A 17,824-nucleotide genomic window follows, 5' to 3' on the forward strand; every position below is an offset into this window, starting at 1 on the left:
TAAAATAACATGATCTGACTTGTTTGTTCAGGCGTTATGGTAAGTGAGGCAGTAAGGAGATGGGTGGAGGGATGAGGGTCAAGAGAAAAGCTAACTGAAAGACAAGCCAGAGGTGCACTCTTTAAAATAATTTCCTGCCTCATTAATGAAGAGCAGCATTGAGTCCAGCATTATATGGGGTGGCCACCTATTGCCTATTAGGACTGGCTTCAGATACATAGATAGTAGAAGTTCTCACCAGAGCCTAATTACTCTCCTGAATTAGCTCCCTTAGACTTCCTCGGGATTTCTTCCAGTGTTAAGTCAGGCTTGCTTAAATAAGCAAACAAAAAACCCACTTCCCCAACCCTTGCCCTATTCCTACTCCTACAAAAAGGCTATGAGTATGAAAATCCCTGGAGCTCAGGTAAAAGGATTTGCTGGAAAGCCAAACTTACCTTTTGACTCTTGAGGTCGACATATTCAAATCCTTGGTTTTTGTCCAACTTCTCCCTCCATTTCCCTCCTATGTTGTTAATTTTATTATGCCCTTTTAAATCAATAAATATCCTTTTTGCAAAGAAAGGGGATGTAATAAATAAAAGCAATGATTGAGTTCTACAGTTACGCTTTCCATAAAATCTCTACTCCACTGAGTGGAACTCCACTGACTGTGAACTTAACCAAAGCTGGGCTAGGCTTTGGTTAAAACACCAATTAAACTGGAATTAATTGTGGGAGAGCTGAGATCAAGATATTTCCTAGACTCAATAACTTCCTTTGTGAAATCAGTAAATATTTAGCTATCCAAGTTAGGTATGAAAGTGACAATATTTATAGGGAGAAACAGTATGCTATTAACCTTAGTTAACAAACATAGAAAAAGGAAAAAGGAAGGTGAGGAAAGTGAAAGGTAACTGAATTCCTACCAAGCAATGAGTAATGTGTGTATCATCCCTGTGAAGTAACTCTTTCTGCATCCATTTTACAGATGATGAAACCAAAGCACAGAAAGATTAAGGGGCAAAGTCATAAGATTAGGTATTAGCAGAGCCTATACTTTTTATATCATATCATACACTGCATCCCTTCGAATTCATTCTTACAATTCCCACTATTTTATGCCAATAAAAATTATATTTCATTTGTTACCATAATAAGTAACCAATTTTAAGCAAGGGAAATTCAAAGTGGAAAGACAATTAGAAAAAATAATAAGTGGTTGGGCCTGAAACTCTCCCCTGCTGATTAAAAAGCTTTGGGAGAAAAAGAATGCCTTAAAAAGACAAAGCAGAAAAAAAATGTACCTTATTTTGGTAACCATGTTGCTACAGCAACATCATAATTATACACGAAGGGCTTTCAAAGTTATACTGGTAATAAAAGATACACACATATACATAGGTCTACAATATTGTTAAATAAATATCAATCTCCATAACCTTGCCAGATTTAGTAACAAGGAAACTCAGGTAAACATTATTTATACTGATCATAAAAACACCTGTCAACTTCTATTTACTGTTTGCACATGTTCATGGAGAGAAGAAATAAAAGAAAATAGTATGTTCTATACCTAAGGACTTTGGTGTAGAGCACAATCTAGTGTTGGTGTGGGAGAAAAATGAAAAGATAATAAAAAGATTAGCTATATCTTAGGTCTACATGTTATAAATAAACTTGTTTAGGTTCCTCAAAGTTCAAGTAATGCATAGTACAAACATCAATGTAATAAATTCATATCTACACATCTAGACAAAAAAAAAGTGATATGAACTTCTAGATTTAAATTATTTTTTAATGGCCCTGTGTCTCCTGGAGCCATTTTTCAATGGCCTGAAAATGAATGTGTTTCCACAATGGTACTCAACGTTTTTTTTCCCTGCCGTTCCCATGTTCCTATGCCCAAGCACACTTCTATCAGGAACAGTCCTCATTTTACGGTAGACTGATTTCTTAACACGTCCCAAAATGGGCAAATCAGAATCTCAAGAGCGATGTGAGGGATTGAAAAGGCCCCAGAGATCGACAATAGTTCCCTAGGAAGTAGGCCCCACCCCATAAGAACTACAGTTCTGCATCAGTTCTTTGTTCTATAAAATCTTGATTATTCAAAATTAAGTTGTCCCAATCATTTTTAGCATAAATGTCCCTTACGCTACTTCCATAAACACCAAAAAGTGCTGCAAAAGTACAAAAAGCAGAAGCCTGGATGACACATGTATAAAAAATGAGACCTTTTACAAAGGGAGTTGTTGATGTATCTATTTTCTCAAGATACTACTTTTCTTCCTCTCAATGAATGAAATTAAGCATACACGTGATACTCTGGAGAAAAATCTAATGGCCCAGTGAGGCAGGCCCTGATAGTGTCTGTTTCCTTTTCTTCCTTACAACAGTACCTGTTATTGTTTCAAGGAGCAACAAGCCAACACCCTGCAGTTAATGCCCCAGACTCTTCTGCAGTCATGACCAATGGCACATAGGATGAAGCTTTCTGTAAAAGTTTTTGATCTCCTAATATAAGCATTTCCCCTGACTGCTTCCCCCTTCATATTCCTGCCTAGAAATTAAACATAGTATCTGGTGATGCAGAAACCATCATGAAATCATAAGACCAGTATGAGGCTAAAAGCCTACTTACTGAGGAAGACAGAATGAGAGAGAGAAAGGGATTGAGTTCCTGGTGACATCACTAAGCTACCCATACCCCTTCTTCTTCCTTCAAGAAATAAACCTTTGTCCATTTAAGCCACTTACCATAGATTGTATTCCTAACTGATCCAGCCAGTCTAGGTTGGAGGTAGGTAGGTTTACCAGGGAAGGAAAATGACTAACAAAAGCTGCCTTGTTTGCCCCCATCACTCTCTACGCCCGCCAGGTACACTTATTTCCTCCAATTCTCACCATTTGTAAATTCAGACACACTCTCTGCATTAATCTGGTCTCAAACTGTAGACTCAATCTGGCTCTCTGGACCTTTGGGACCTACCTTATGTAGCCCCATCCTTGGGCTGACTGCTCTAAACTGACTTATCTGGTTCACCTAACATGAGATAATTGCCAACTATGATGAACCAAACTCTTAAGTGTTGTCCCTCATAAACAAGCCTACATTACTGTGGATTAACTCTCCATATGACAGTCTCAATTTGGCATGAGCGGAGGAGAAACTGAAGAGGAAATGTTTAATAGCCACTTAGAGATGCATTTTATTGTGTAACTACTGACTTCTGTAATCTACTGACATTTGTGAGAATTTAACCAATTACCTTTTTTAGAAATATTCTAAGTTACTCAAAACAATATTTAATTTGACTTAAAAAACCAACCCAAGATTTCCACCAAAATGGAGTAGTTCCATTGTTCCCAGATCCTCCTTTTTACAACTAAAACACCCTGAACAGAACACAAGCAGCATAGAAAGACTCTGAAAAGTGGAAAGAAGGCAGATGGCCTAGGGACCTTGGGACTTGATAAATACCAAGGCAATAAAATCTCTGACTTTCCTCATTGACTTTCACATATCCCAGACAAGGTGCTGTCGAAATCTCCAACCCAGAACCACCAACATCCATAGACAAAAAAGAGCTCCAAGAAAAATTTAATCCATCTAGCTGAGTAGGGGAAGGGTAACTGAATGACAGAAAGCATTCTTAGCAGTACTTGCCCTACTCCAGCCAAACACCAACAGATCAGTGGTTGCTAAGTGTTAATGGGGAAGGAGGATGCATAGGTAGAACACAGAGTATTTTTAGGATAGTGAAACTATTCTGTATGAATGAAACTATTCTGTATTCTACAAGGTGGATAATGTCTTTATACATTTGCCAAACCCCTTAGAATGTATAACACTAAGAGTTAAACCTAATGTAAACTATGGATTTGGGGTGATGATGATGCATCAATATAGCTTTATCAACTATAACAAATGTATCATTGTGGTGTGAAGAGGAGGTTGTGTGAGTGTGGGGACTGCGTTATATGAAACTTTCTGATGCACTCAAATTTGCTGTGAACTTAAAACTGCTCTAAAAAATAAAGTTTATTAATTTGTTAAAAAGTCAGTATAAAACATCTGTGAAGTGTAAAGATACAAACTATAATTTTTTAAATCCAGTGTTAGAAAAATTTAAGGTCAAGAAGGATATTCTATATTAGCAAAACATATAAAATCTAAAAAGATAGGTTTTATATACTCCCATGAACTTAATTTTGACATGAACAGAAACTGATAAATCCATATTCATTTTGAAGGACTTCAATATTCTCTTGCGGTTTTTCAAATGGAATTGACAAAACTAAGTAAAAATATATGTAATTTGAATACTGCAATTAACCAGTGTAATTTAATGGATCTATTAGAAAGTTATATCCATAAAAAGAACACTATGTCCCCTTTAGAGTAACTACAGAATACTTCCAAAACTTACTGTTTACTAAACTCTTAATACATTCTCCCAAATAGGTTATATTCTCTGTCAACCTGGAATAAAAATAGACACAGATAAAAGGATAGCCAAAACACACCTATCCATTTAGAAATTTAAAAACATTCCTCCAAGTACTTCTTGGATTAAAAAGGAAATAAAAACTAAACTTCATCTTATAGAAGTAAATGAAAATCAAATACTATCATCAAAAAGTTTGTTGTTGCCTTTGTTGTGACAGGAGAACTTAATAGCTTTAAATTTATTTACTAGAAAAAGAGACTGAAAATAAATTCACCAAAGACTTCAACCCAAGTGAGTATAAAGAAAACTAAACAGAATATGGCCAAATACGAACAGCTCCAGTCTCCAGCTCCCAGCGCGAGCAACACAGAAGACAGGTGATTTCTGCATTATCAACTGAGGAATGCAGCTCATCACCAGCAACGGATCAAAGCTGGACGGAGAATGACTTTGACGAGATGAGAGAAGAAGGCTTCAGTCCATCAAACTTCTCAGAGCTAAAGGAGGAATTATGCCAGCGCCAAAGAAACTAAAAGCAGAAAAAGAGTGGAAGAATTGATAACCAAAGAATAATTAAAATGCAGAGAATGCATAAGCAGACGGACAGAGATGAAAAGCCATGACACGAGAGAAATCGCGACGACCAATGCACGCAGCTTCAGTAACCACGACTTCAGTCAACTGGAAGAAAGAATATCAGCGATTGAGGATCAAATGAATGAAATGAAGCAAGAAGAAATCTAAAGAAAAGAAAGAAAAAGAAATAGACAAAGCCTGCAAGAAATATGGGATTATGTAAAAAGACCAAATCACGTCTGACTGGGGTGCCTGAAAGTGAGAAATGGAACCAAAGTTGGAAGCACTCTTCGGGATATCATCAGGAGAACTTCCCAACAGTAGAGACGAGGCCAATATTCAAGTCAGGAAATACAGAGAACGCCACAGAGATGCTCGCCGAGAAGAGCAACTCCAAGACACATAATTTATAGCAGATTCACCAAAGTTGATATGAAGGAGAAAAATCTTAAGGGCAGCCAGAGAAAGATTAGGGTTACCCACAAAGGAAGCCATCAGATAAACAACAGATCTCGACAGAAATACTAAGCCAGAGAGTGGGGGTGTAACATTCTTAAAGAAAAGGGTACTGTCAGAATTTCATATCCAGCCAAACTAAGTTTCATAAGTGAAGGAGAATTGTCCTTTACAGATAAGCTTGAATGCTAGAGATTTTGTCACCACCAGACTTGCCTTACAAGAGACCCTGAAGGAAGCACTAAACATGGAAAGGAACAACCAGTACCAGCCATTGCAAAACATGCCAAAATGTAGAACCATCGAGGCTAGGAAGAAACTGCATCAACTAACGAGCAAGTAACCAGTTAATATCATAATGGCAGGATCAGAGTACACACATAACAATATTAAATGTAAAATGTAAATGGACTAAATGCTCAATTAAGAACACAGACTGGCAAACTGGATAAAGAGTCAAGACCCATCAGTCTGCTGTGTATTCGGGAACCCATCTCACATGCAGAGACATACATAGGCTCAAAATAAAAGGGATGGAGGAAGATCTACCAAGCAAATGGAGAACAAAAAAAGCAGGAGTTGCAATACTAGTCTCTGATAAAACAGACTTTAAACCATCAAAGATCAAAAGAAGAACCGAAGGCCATTACATAATGGTAAAGAAGATCAATTCAACAGGAAGGCCCCAACTATCCACTAAATATATATGCCCCAATACAGGAGCAGCCACATTCATAAAGCAAGTCTTGAGGAACTCACAAGAGACTTGAACTTCCATACAATAATAATGGGAACTAGCTTACCCACTGTATCAGCATTAGACAGATCCTTGAGACAGAAAGTTAACAAAGAATATTCAGAATTTGAACTCACCTCTGCAGCAAGCAGACTAATGAACATCTGAGAACTCTCCACTCCAAATCAACAAGAATATACATTCTTCTCAGCCACCACATCACACTCATTCAAAATTGACCACTTAATTGGAAGTAAAGCACTCCTCAGCAAATGTACAGAACAGAAATTATAACAAACGGTCTCTCAGACCACAGTGCAATCAAACTAGAACTCAGGACTAAGAAACTCCAATCAAAACCGCTCAACTACATGGAAACTGAACAACTTGCTCCTGAATGACTACTGGGTACCTATGAAATGAAGGCAGAAATAAGATGTTCTTTGAAACCAATGAGAACAAAGATGTATACCAAGAATCTCTGGGACACATTTAAAACAGTGTGTGAGAAATTTATAGCACTAAATGCTCACAAGAGAAAGCTGGAAAGATCTAAAAGTGACACTTTAACATCACAATTAAAAGAACTAGAGAAGCAAACAGAAACACATTCAAAAAGAAACTGGCAGAGGCAAGAAATAACTAAGATCAGAGTAGAACTGGAAGGAGATAGAACACAAAACCTCCAAAAATCAATGAATCCAGGAGTTGGTTTTTGAAAGATCAACAAAATTGATAGACCCCTTAAGCAAGACTAATAAAGAAGAAAGAGAAGAATCAAATAGGCGTAATAAAAATGATAAAAGGGGATATCACCACTGACCCCACAAATACAAACTACCATCAGAGAATACTATAAACCTCTCGCCAAACAAACTAGAAAATCTAGAAGAAATGGATAATTTCCTGGACACTTACTCTCCCAAGACTAAATAACCAGGAAAGCTGAGATCCCTGAATAATAGACCAATAGCAGGCTCTGAAATTGAGGCAATAATTAATAGCCTACCAGCCAAAAGTCAGAACCAGATGGTTCACAGCTGAATTCTACCAGCGGTACAAGGGAGGAGCTGCTACCATTCCCTTCTGAAACTATTCCAATCAATAGAAAAACAGGGAATCCTCCTAACTCATTTTTATAGAGGCCAACATCATCCTGATACCAAAGCCTGGCAGAGACACAACAAAAATTTTAGACCAATATCCTGATGAACACATCGATGCAAAAATCCTCAATAAATGCGAAACCCGGATCCAGCAGCACATCAAAAAGCTTATCCACCATGATCAAGTTGGCTTCATCCTTGGGATGCAAGGCACAGTTCAACATACACAAATCAATAAACGTAATCAGCATATAAAGCAAGTGCAAAGACAAAACCACATATGATTATCTCAATAGATGCAGAAAAAGGCCTTTGACAAATTCAACAGCCCTTCATTCCTAAAATCTCTCCATAAATTAGGTATTGATGGAACATATCTCAAGATCATAAAGAGCTATTTATGAGAAACCCTGACCAATATCATACTGAATGGGCAAAAACTTTGGAAAATTCCTTTGAAAACTGGCACAGAACAGGGATGCCCTCTCTCACCAGTCCTATACCATAGTGTTGGAAGTTCTGGCTAGGGCAATTAGGCAAGAAAGAAATCAAGGAGTATTCAGTTAGGAAAAGAAAAGAGAGAGAGATCAAATTATCCCTGTTTGCAGATGACATGATTGTATGTTAGAAAACCCCCATTGTGTCTCAGCCCAAAACCTCCTTAAGCTGATAAGCAACTTCAGCGAATCTCGGGATACAAATTAATGCAAAAATCACAAGCATTCTTATATACCAGTAACAGACAAACAGAGAGCCAAATCATGAATGAACTTCCATTCACAATTGCTTCAAAAGAGAATAAAAATACCTACAAAGGGATGTAAGGACCTCTTCAAAGGAGGAGCACAAACCTGCTCAGTGAAATCAAAGAGGACACAAACAAATGGAAGAATACCATGCTCATGGATAGGAATAATCAATGCTCATTGAAAATGGCCATACTGTCCAAGGTAATTTATAGATTCAATGCCATCCCCATCAAGCTACCAATGAGTTTCTTCACATAATTGGAAAAAACTGCTTTAAAGTTCATATGGAACAAAAAGAGCCCACATTGCCAAGACAATCCTAAGTCAAAGAACAAGCTGGAGGCATCCACGCTACCTGACTTCAAACTATACTACAAGGCTACAGTAGCAAACAGCATGGTACTGGTACCAAAACAGAGATATAGACCAATGGAACAGAACAGAAGTCCTCAAATAATACCACTCATCTACAGCCATCTGATCTTTTTGATAAACCTGAGAGGAAACAAAATGGGGAAAAGGATTCCCTATTTAATAAATGGTGCTAGGGACAGGTAGTAGCCATAAGTAGAAAACTGGATCCTTTCCTTACTCCTTATCGAAAAGTGGTCAAGATGGATTAGAGACAAATGTTAGACCTAATACCACTTGAAGCCTAGAAAACCTAGGTAATACCATTCAGGACATAAGGCACGAGGCAGGGGACTTCGTGTCTAAAACACCAAAACAACGACAAAGCCAAAATTGACAAATGGGGTCTAATTGGCTAAGAGAGCTCCTGCACACAAAAGAAACTACCATCAGAATGAACAGGCAACCTACAGAATGGGAGAGCATTTTTTGCAATCTACTCATCAGACAAAGGGCTAATATATCCAGAACACAAAAGAACTCAAACAAATTCCTGAAAAAAACAAACAATCCCATCAAAATTGGGCAAAGGATGAATAGACATTTCTCAAAAGGGACATTCATACAGCCAATAGACACATGAAAAATGCTCATCATCACTGGTCATCAAATGCAAATCAAAACCACAATGAGATACCATCTCACACCAGTTAGAATGGCAATCATTACAAGTCAGGAAACAACAGGTGCTGGAGAGGATGTGGAGAAATAAAGGAACACTTTTACATATTGGTGGGATTGTCAACTAGTTCAACCATTATGGAAAACAGTATGCGTGATTCCTCAGGATCTAAAACTAGAAGTACCATATGACCCAGCCATCCCATTACAGGTATATGCCAAAGGATTATAAAGCATGCTGCTATAAAGGGCTACATGCATATGTTTATTGCTGACACTATTCTGTGCTTCAAAGACTTGATCAACCCATGTCCATCAGTGTGGACTGGATTAAGAAAATGTGGCACATATACACCATGGAATACTATGCAGCCATAAAAGGATGAGTTTGTGTCCTTTGTAGGGACATGGATGGAGCTGAAACCATCATTCTCAACAAACTATCGCCAAAGAACAGAAAAACCAAACACCTCATGTTCTCACTCATGGAACAGAGCGGAACAATGAGATCACTTGGACTCGGAGGGAACATCACACACCAGGGCCTATCACGAAGGGAGGGAGGGAGGATTGCGGTGAGGGGAGTTATACAGGGGTAAATGGCTGAGTTGATGGGTGCTGGCGAGTTGATAGGTGCAACACACCAACATGGTACAAGTATACATATGTAACAAACCTGCGTTATGCACATGTACCCTAGAACTTAAAGTATAATAAAAAAAAAAAAAGAAAGAAAAGAAAACTAAACATTAAAGAAAGGATAGAAAATAGATAATTTTTTTTTTTTCTTTTTTTGAACAAGGTCTCGCTGTGTCGCCCAGGCTGGAGTGTAGCGGCATGATTCTTGGCTCACTGCAGCCTCTGCCTCCCAGGTTCAAGCGATTCTCCCACCTCAGCCTCCCAAGCTGGGGTTACAGATGCCTGCCACCACACTCAGCTAATTTTTGTATTTTTAGTAGAGACAGGGTTTCACCACGTTGGCCAGGCTGGTATCAAACTCCTGACCTCAGGTGATCAGTCTGTCTCGGCCTCCCAAAGTGCTGGGATTACAAGCGTGAGCCATCACACCTGGCCTGATAAATATAAATTTTAAAAAGGAACATATTTGATTAATTTAAACAAAAATCTGGTTCTTTAAAAAGGCCAAAATAGACAAATTTGTTTATTTTCCTAGGAAAATCACACTCTCTCTGTCCTTCGCTCTCTTTCTTGTCTCTTTCTCAATCAAACACAAATAAGCTACCCAAGGAAAGAGAAATGGAGTCATAACAGATACAGAGGAAAGCTTCTAAATAAGAGGATACTATATAATACTAAACATCAAGAAATTTGAAATGCCAAGTGAAATGCTTGATTTTCCAGGAAAGCATTTCCAAAAATGACTCAAAAAGAGGTAAAAATCCATAAGTAAACCAATAATTATAGAGGAAACATAATAGGTCATCAAAATTCCACCAACCCTCCCCCAACCAAAATACATTTTTAATGAAGATCTACCAAAGCTTCAAGGAACAAAACACTCATGTGCTATTCAAGATGTCTGGTGCACACCAAAGATGAAAGCCTTCTTAACTTATTAGAAAAGATAAGTATAACCTAGTTTGTATGCCACAAGGAAACAAAACTGTAGGCCAACCTCACCTGCGAAGACAGACGCAAATATCTATGTAAAATATTAGTAGCATTATTTCAAAAGAACAATGCTTTTCATAAACTATTTCACATATTACTATTAGTATGGGCAATTTTGTTAGTGTTACAGAGACAAAACACTTTTATTTTAATCAAGAAATTACCCAAAATCCAAAACTTTTTGAGTGTCAGCATGATTTTCAAAGGGAACACTCATTAGTGCATTTCACATTTTGGATTTTTAGATTAGATGCTCAACTGGTATGTATTCTGAAAATATTCCAAAATCCAAAACACTTCTGGACCAAAGTACTTTCATTTAATGCTTTTACCCAAAGCATTTTTGATAAAAGGTACTCAACCTGTAGTTATATACTTATTTTTTAAATATTTTATTTATGGCAAGTGATAAATGTTTTTCCACTTACTATATGCATAGAAATACATACATTTAAGGGAGAATTCACAGAAAAATAGAATAGTGCAGAGTACTTATAGCAGTGGCAAGAATCATGAAGAAGGCAAGCAAATACATGAGACTCTGGGAACCCTGAAATATGTAATATGATCAAAATGGCTTTCTATCAAAAATGTAAGTTTAGCTTCATATTAGAAAATCCATTAGTATGATTTACTATATTAACAGATTAAAGGAAAACAAATCATATGATCATCTCAATAGAAGACAGAAAAGCATTTATTAAAATTCAATAGTCATCTGATTTTAAATAAACTTAAAGAATTAGAAATAAAAGGAGGAATTCCTTAAATTGATAAAAGGTATCTTTAAGAAACCTATAGCAGATGTCCTTTTTGAAACAGAAACATCCTAGACAGGATTGCATTACCTTACAAATAAATATAAAGATGCATTCTACAAGTTTACTATTCAACACTGTTCTACAGGTCCAATCCAATTTAATAAGACAAGAAAAAGGAGGAAAAGGGTATAACTATTGGAAATAAAAAGATGACAGGCACTATTTGCATATGATGCGACTGTTTTACATGTACGTGTATGTTATAAACATATATAACAAATATTCCAGAAAATTAAAAAATCCTAACAATAAAAGAATTCAATAAGGAAGCTAGCTACAGAAATAAATAGCATTCAAAAAAATGTAATAAAAAGGCATCCTTCCCAAAAGCAACAAAAACATGTCCAAGGATTAAACTAATACAGAATGTATTTAAAAATTATAAAATTGTATTGAAGGATTTAAAGAACATCTGAATAAATGGGGAATCCATGTTCCAGGATAAGAAGCCTCAAGATTATAAAGATGTCAATTATCGAGATAATCTAACTGCTCTAGAAAGTAAATGCAATCCCAGTCTAAATCATAACATAGCATGCTTTATGGAATCTGAGAAGCTGATTCTAGAGTTCATCCAGAAAAGAAAATATACTAAAAAGCCAGGGTAACCCGAAGGCAAACCAAACACTTGTCCTACAAAATATCAAAACATATTATAAAGCTAAAGTAGTTAAAAGTGTGGCCCTGACTCAATGATAGACAATAAATCAATAACACAAAACAGAGCATCCAGAAATATGCTAGAAGAAAAATTAATAGGTGGCATTTCAAGTCAAGGGAGAGAGGATGAAGAATTTAATAAATGATATTGGGCCAACAGCCAGATATCTGAGAAACAACAAACATGAAATTGGAAATCTACCTCAAATTATATACAAAATTAATACTAAATAGATTAAAAAGGTAATTCTAATACTGTAAGTTTTAAACATATGTTGTTTCTACTTGCCTGAGTCTATTCCCTCATCTTCTGATAACAATACTCTAACTTCTCTTTAGTGAAAACCTTTGCTTTCATTGTATGAAGTCTTCATAGAACTATCAATCAAGGTTACCCCCTTCATCAGGCTAAGGGAGTGGAATTGGAGGGTGGTCACATAAAGGAAATAAAGCCAGTGAGACTCTTCTGGGATTTGAATCTTGAAGGGAATGATGCAAGGAAAAAAAAGTTGAGTGAATTTACCCCAGACTTCCCAGATCCCTGAACAAGATCTGTTTCCAGTCCATTTCCAAAGCCAGGGTTCTTGAGTTTTTCCTTTCTTTCAATGAGCTATCACCTCGTACTCTTCCAATACATTCTCTGTTGTGTTTAGGTTCATGTCAGATAAGTTTCCGTTGTTTGCAACTAAAAGAACTTGACACAAAACTCTAACCAACCAGAATCTGGCACAGGATATTACTAAAACTTTTAAAAGATGCAGCAAAAAAATACAACGAAGTGAAAGGACAAGCAACCATGAGAAAATATTAACAACATATATAAACAAAGTATAATGCCAATATTATATTAAAAGTGCCTACAAATAAACAAACATAAGCAAATAACCCAATAACACGGGCAATATATGTATACAGGTAATCAATATAAATGTCTAATACACAAAAAATTGTTCAGCTTCATTGGCAAAAAAAAAAAAATACTAATTAAATAACCATGAGGTAATATTTTTCACTCAAGAGATTGAAAAAAATTAAGAAAAACCCAATATTAACAAAATGTAGGAAAGTGGTCACTTCATCAACTATTGACCAAATGTAAGTGAATGTTATTTTCTCAAAGGACTACTTGGTATAATATCCATCAAAATTTTAAACTGGCATTTGTTTTCTTTCAGTAGTTTCACTTCTAGAAATTTATCCTTTGGAACAGCATATGTTCACAAGAACATAAATACAAATACTACATGTAATAACAAAAATTGGAAATAATATAAACTTTGAAAAGAAAATTAAGTAAATTATAGCATATTCTTGGTAAGAAAAATGTTGGTGTAGTTAAGAACAAGGTAGATCTACATACATTAACATGGAACAATTTCCAATATATATAATTAAGCGGCAAATGTCAAGAGCACAACAGTATGTTTGATATACTGCTTATGTTAAAACTAGTCTATTAAGAGAAAAAGATATGAACTACACATATTCAGAAAATAAGGCTGAGTGCAGTGGATCATGCCTGTAATTCTAGCACTTTGGGAGGCCAAGGCAGGCAGATTACTTGAGCACAGGAGTTCAAGACCAACATGGGCAACATAGCAAAACCGCATCTCTAGGGAAAAAAAAAAAAAGCTACAAAATACAAAAATTAGCCAGGCATGGTGGTGTGCACCTGTGGTCCCAGCTACTCGGGAGGCTAAGGTGAGAGGACAGCTTGAGTCTGGAAGGTCAAGGCTGCAGTGAGCCATGATAGTGCCATTTCACACCAGCCTGGGCAACATAGAAAGACCCTGTCTCAAAAAAAAAAAAAAAAGAAAAGAAAAGAAAAGACATTTGTAATAAAGGTAAAGGTACAATGAAGGATCTAGCAAGACATACACCAAATCATTAAAAGTGATTTTTGGCCGGGCGCAGTGGCTCACGCCTGTAATCCCAACACTTTGGGAGGCCCATGTGGGCAGATCACCTGAGGTCAGGAGTTCGAGCCAGCCTGGCCAACATGGTGAAACTCTGTCTCTACTAATAACATCAAAAAATTAGCTGAGAGTGGTGGTGTATGCCCATAATCCCAGCTACTTGGGAGGCTGAGGCAGGAGAATCACTTGAACCTGGAAGGCAGAGGCTGCAGTGAGCTGAGATCATGACACTGCACTCCAGCCTAGGTGACAGAGCAGGACTCTATCTCAAAAGAAAAAAAAAAAAGATGATTTTTACCTCCAGTAAGAATACAATCAGTACAATCAGCAGGGTACCAGTAATAATACAACCAGTACAATCAGCAGGGTACCAGTAATAGTACAATTAGCAGGGTACAAAGACTTTCTTGCCTTATTATTCTCTATACTTCTTTTACTTCATGTGTTTATGTCTTACATGTATACTACATTTTATTAAAGAAAGCAAGATGTGAATACACCAAACAAAAGAATCCCTGACAGGCAAAACCCCTCCAAATTAAAAATTGTAAACAATACTTCAAATTTTTAAGCTTTTTCATGAAAATATCATAAAATACTTTATTATTCAGATGTGAAATTAAAGAAACTATAACTACTTTTTTTGTTTAAAAAAAAAAGTAAGAAATATCTGGCTTAACTGGCATTTAATGAAATTACATATTTTATATAAAATTTTGTAATAAAATTTAATAGAAGTATTTAATCCGAAGCGACTTAAGCAAGTTTCCACTACACAGACATGTTATTCATTAAATTCATTAACTCAAGGTCTTTTAACATCAACTGTCAATACTTTAAATCAAGAAATTTTCATTCATAGGAAAAGTTATAAAACACCAGCAAAAACTCTTCTGTATAGGCTCACTGAAATGTCTTTAGGCAGACTAGATTGCTGATTAGATTCTACAATATTAGAAACCCATTCTTAAAGTTTTTTCCAATTCCAATAATATAAAATCATACACTAATTTGAATGTCTTGGCATCTTTTTCAAAATATGAAAGCCTTACTCTACAAATCTAAAAATCCAAAGCCATTTAAAAATAAATGTATGAAAAACTACCAAAATTAATCTGATTTCTGATAGATAAATTTTCCTAATAATAAAACGTAAGATATATACCTGGGAAAAAAACTTGAACGTCTCAGCTGGTGGTTACTAAATTAATTGATTTCTAATTTTTCAGACAGTAAATATATGGCTCGAAAGAAAGCAAACTATAATAATTATATTTAGTAATTATTAATATAATTAAGAAACAAACAAATGTATTAAAGTATAAACTATACCTGATGTAGAGAAATTTCAGAAAAACATTCAAAGTGTATTTATTTCCTGTACTTTTCTTTCAACTAAATAAATGATAGAAAAGAAAAACATACTCTAACCTTTCTGTTTTGGATTTGCTGTCAATTTTGTACTGTTCAAGTTCTTGGTTAAGAGAATGCAGTTTTTCTTGAAGTCTCTTTTCACGATCTACACTTCCTTGATAAAATTTCATCTCTTTTTCCATTGCTTTCACTTTTTCTTCCATAGCTTTAAATTCATGAAGAATTAGATAGCTGACTCCACAGTACTTACAAACTTTTTCTTCAGGCAACATCTAGGAAACAGAACATACACTTACTAAATTTTTTTTTTAATTCTGAAAAATAAAGTTCAACTGAAGATATTGTAGACATGCTGGTTGAACGAAGTAAATATATAGTATACTATGCCTTGGAGCAATAATTATGACATTGCCCACATTTGTATAAAAATTTTTGAACAGGCATATTGAGTCTGACACAAAATCTTGGGATTAGAAAAAGATCTTTCTGAGCAATTGTTTCTCCACGGTATCTCTAAGAAAGATTTACTCTTACAATATTTTCCGTAAAATAAAACCAAAAATAGTGAAAAATGTATAATCTTTATAATTCTGGTTTTAAGATGAATTTTCCACAAAGTGGGAGGAAATCACTGTTCTTTAATTGCAAACTGCTCTGTTCTCCTGGCTTTTTCAGACCTTATTTTCCTCATTTGTAAAAGTATGACATTACACCAAATGAATTCTGTTTCTGTTCAGTTTCAGCATTTTATGATTTTTACAGAAATTTAACATTCTGTCATAAATCTACAAATAGGAAAAACACTTTGAACCTAATCTCTTCTCCCCAAGTCAGTTCTTAGTAGGTATTGTTATACCCATCTTATAGATTTAAAAAAAAAAAAAAAAAAACCAACAGAGACTACTGAAGTTACATAATCGGCTGATATGTGGAGAAGCTGGGATTAAAACTCAGGTCTATTTAAAACCAGCACCTTTAACCAACTGTATATTGGATAGATACTCTTCCTTCCTTCAAATAAAGTGTTGTATGACTTCTGGCCAGCATAGGGCCAGTGAAAAATGAAATTTTAGCCAAGTCAGAAAGGAGATAGCTCTTTTTTCTGTTTCTCATATAATATTTCTCAGTAGCCTCTGCTTGTTTTCCTATTCACAAAGGATAAGAGATGCTTCATAAAATACTTGCTCCAGGGCACTAAATTTGAAATTAACTCTTGGATTATACAAGATTTACTCTTAAAGTAACCTCCCTTAAAACTATAGAAACTGTTTCTGTAACTAATAGTAATGCCACCATATCTACCTACCAAAGTGATTACAGAAATGTCAACTGGAAGAAAATAACACATTTTTATAAAGTAAAATTTGGCTCCTTTAAACTTTAATAATAAAAATTTTAAATTAAAAACCATAATACAGTATTGTGGGATACAGATTAATGACTATATCAACTATCTAACTGCCACTTTGATTTATAAAACATCAGGTTTAAAAGTAATCATAAAGATAACCTGGTTCAAGTTCTACATGGATTCAATTCCATTAATCTACTTCAACCTAAATACCTTGTTGCCTATCCTTTATTTTAACATCCCAAATGATGGGAAACCACTTTCTAAAGCATTCTGTTCCATCTTCTGCCAGTTTTGTCTCTCAGGAAATCCTTTCTCAGGCTCATCACAAATCTGCCTCCCTGAAGTGTGCACCAGTTCCAGTCCTCTTAGAAACCATGTGTGACATCCCCAGGCCTCTTTCACACGAAGGTCTTTCTAACATTTGAAGACAGCTATCAGGAATATTCCATGTCTTCTCTTCTTCAGGTCAACACTTACAATTCCTTCAGTTGAATTTCTTCCTCATTCTAGATTTCTCTAAATTTTTTCCAATATTCTACATGTGTTTCAAAGTATGGTGCCCAGAATGCAATAGTTTAGTGTGGCTGGTCTCACTGAAATAGAATAAGAGAAGACTCAAACTTCTCTCATTCTAATATCTCATTACTAACATCATTGTAATATGTTCTAATGAAACTTTAGATCTCATTGGTCTTTCATATTTTTAGCAATTATATTTTGCTTTTATATACTATAACTGGCTTTATGTTACATAAAACCCCTGATCTTAAAAATACTGCAGTGCAAACCAATGTCTCATTATACTGAATATACCAATTATTTCCTTTCTATCTATGTTTCCATTTTAGATAATCCACTTTCCACAGACCTGGCTGCTATGTTTGGCAATGTGACTAAGACTCCCTCTACCCATCTAACCTAGCCATGGTGACTGGTGAAACAGGATTGGACATCAGACCCAGAAGGACCAAGCGCCAGC

The 17,824-nt window shown here is 35.7% G+C and overlaps 1 protein-coding gene across 6 annotated transcripts in view; it reads right to left on the reverse strand.

The window, feature by feature from the left end:
* LEKR1 (leucine, glutamate and lysine rich 1) overlaps positions 1-17,824 on the reverse strand; it is a 226,432-nt gene that overhangs the window by 183,548 nt on the left and 25,060 nt on the right. For all 6 annotated transcript variants that reach the window (XM_031663631.1, XM_031663630.1, XM_031663627.1 and 3 more), the window contains one exon: positions 15,549-15,763. In XM_031663631.1, coding sequence (XP_031519491.1) covers positions 15,549-15,763 — 215 coding nt within the window. The remainder of the gene's footprint in view (positions 1-15,548; positions 15,764-17,824) is intronic.

The sequence above is a fragment of the Papio anubis genome, chromosome 2 (genome assembly GCF_008728515.1).
Source record: "Papio anubis isolate 15944 chromosome 2, Panubis1.0, whole genome shotgun sequence".
Taxonomy (NCBI): domain Eukaryota; kingdom Metazoa; phylum Chordata; class Mammalia; order Primates; family Cercopithecidae; genus Papio; species Papio anubis.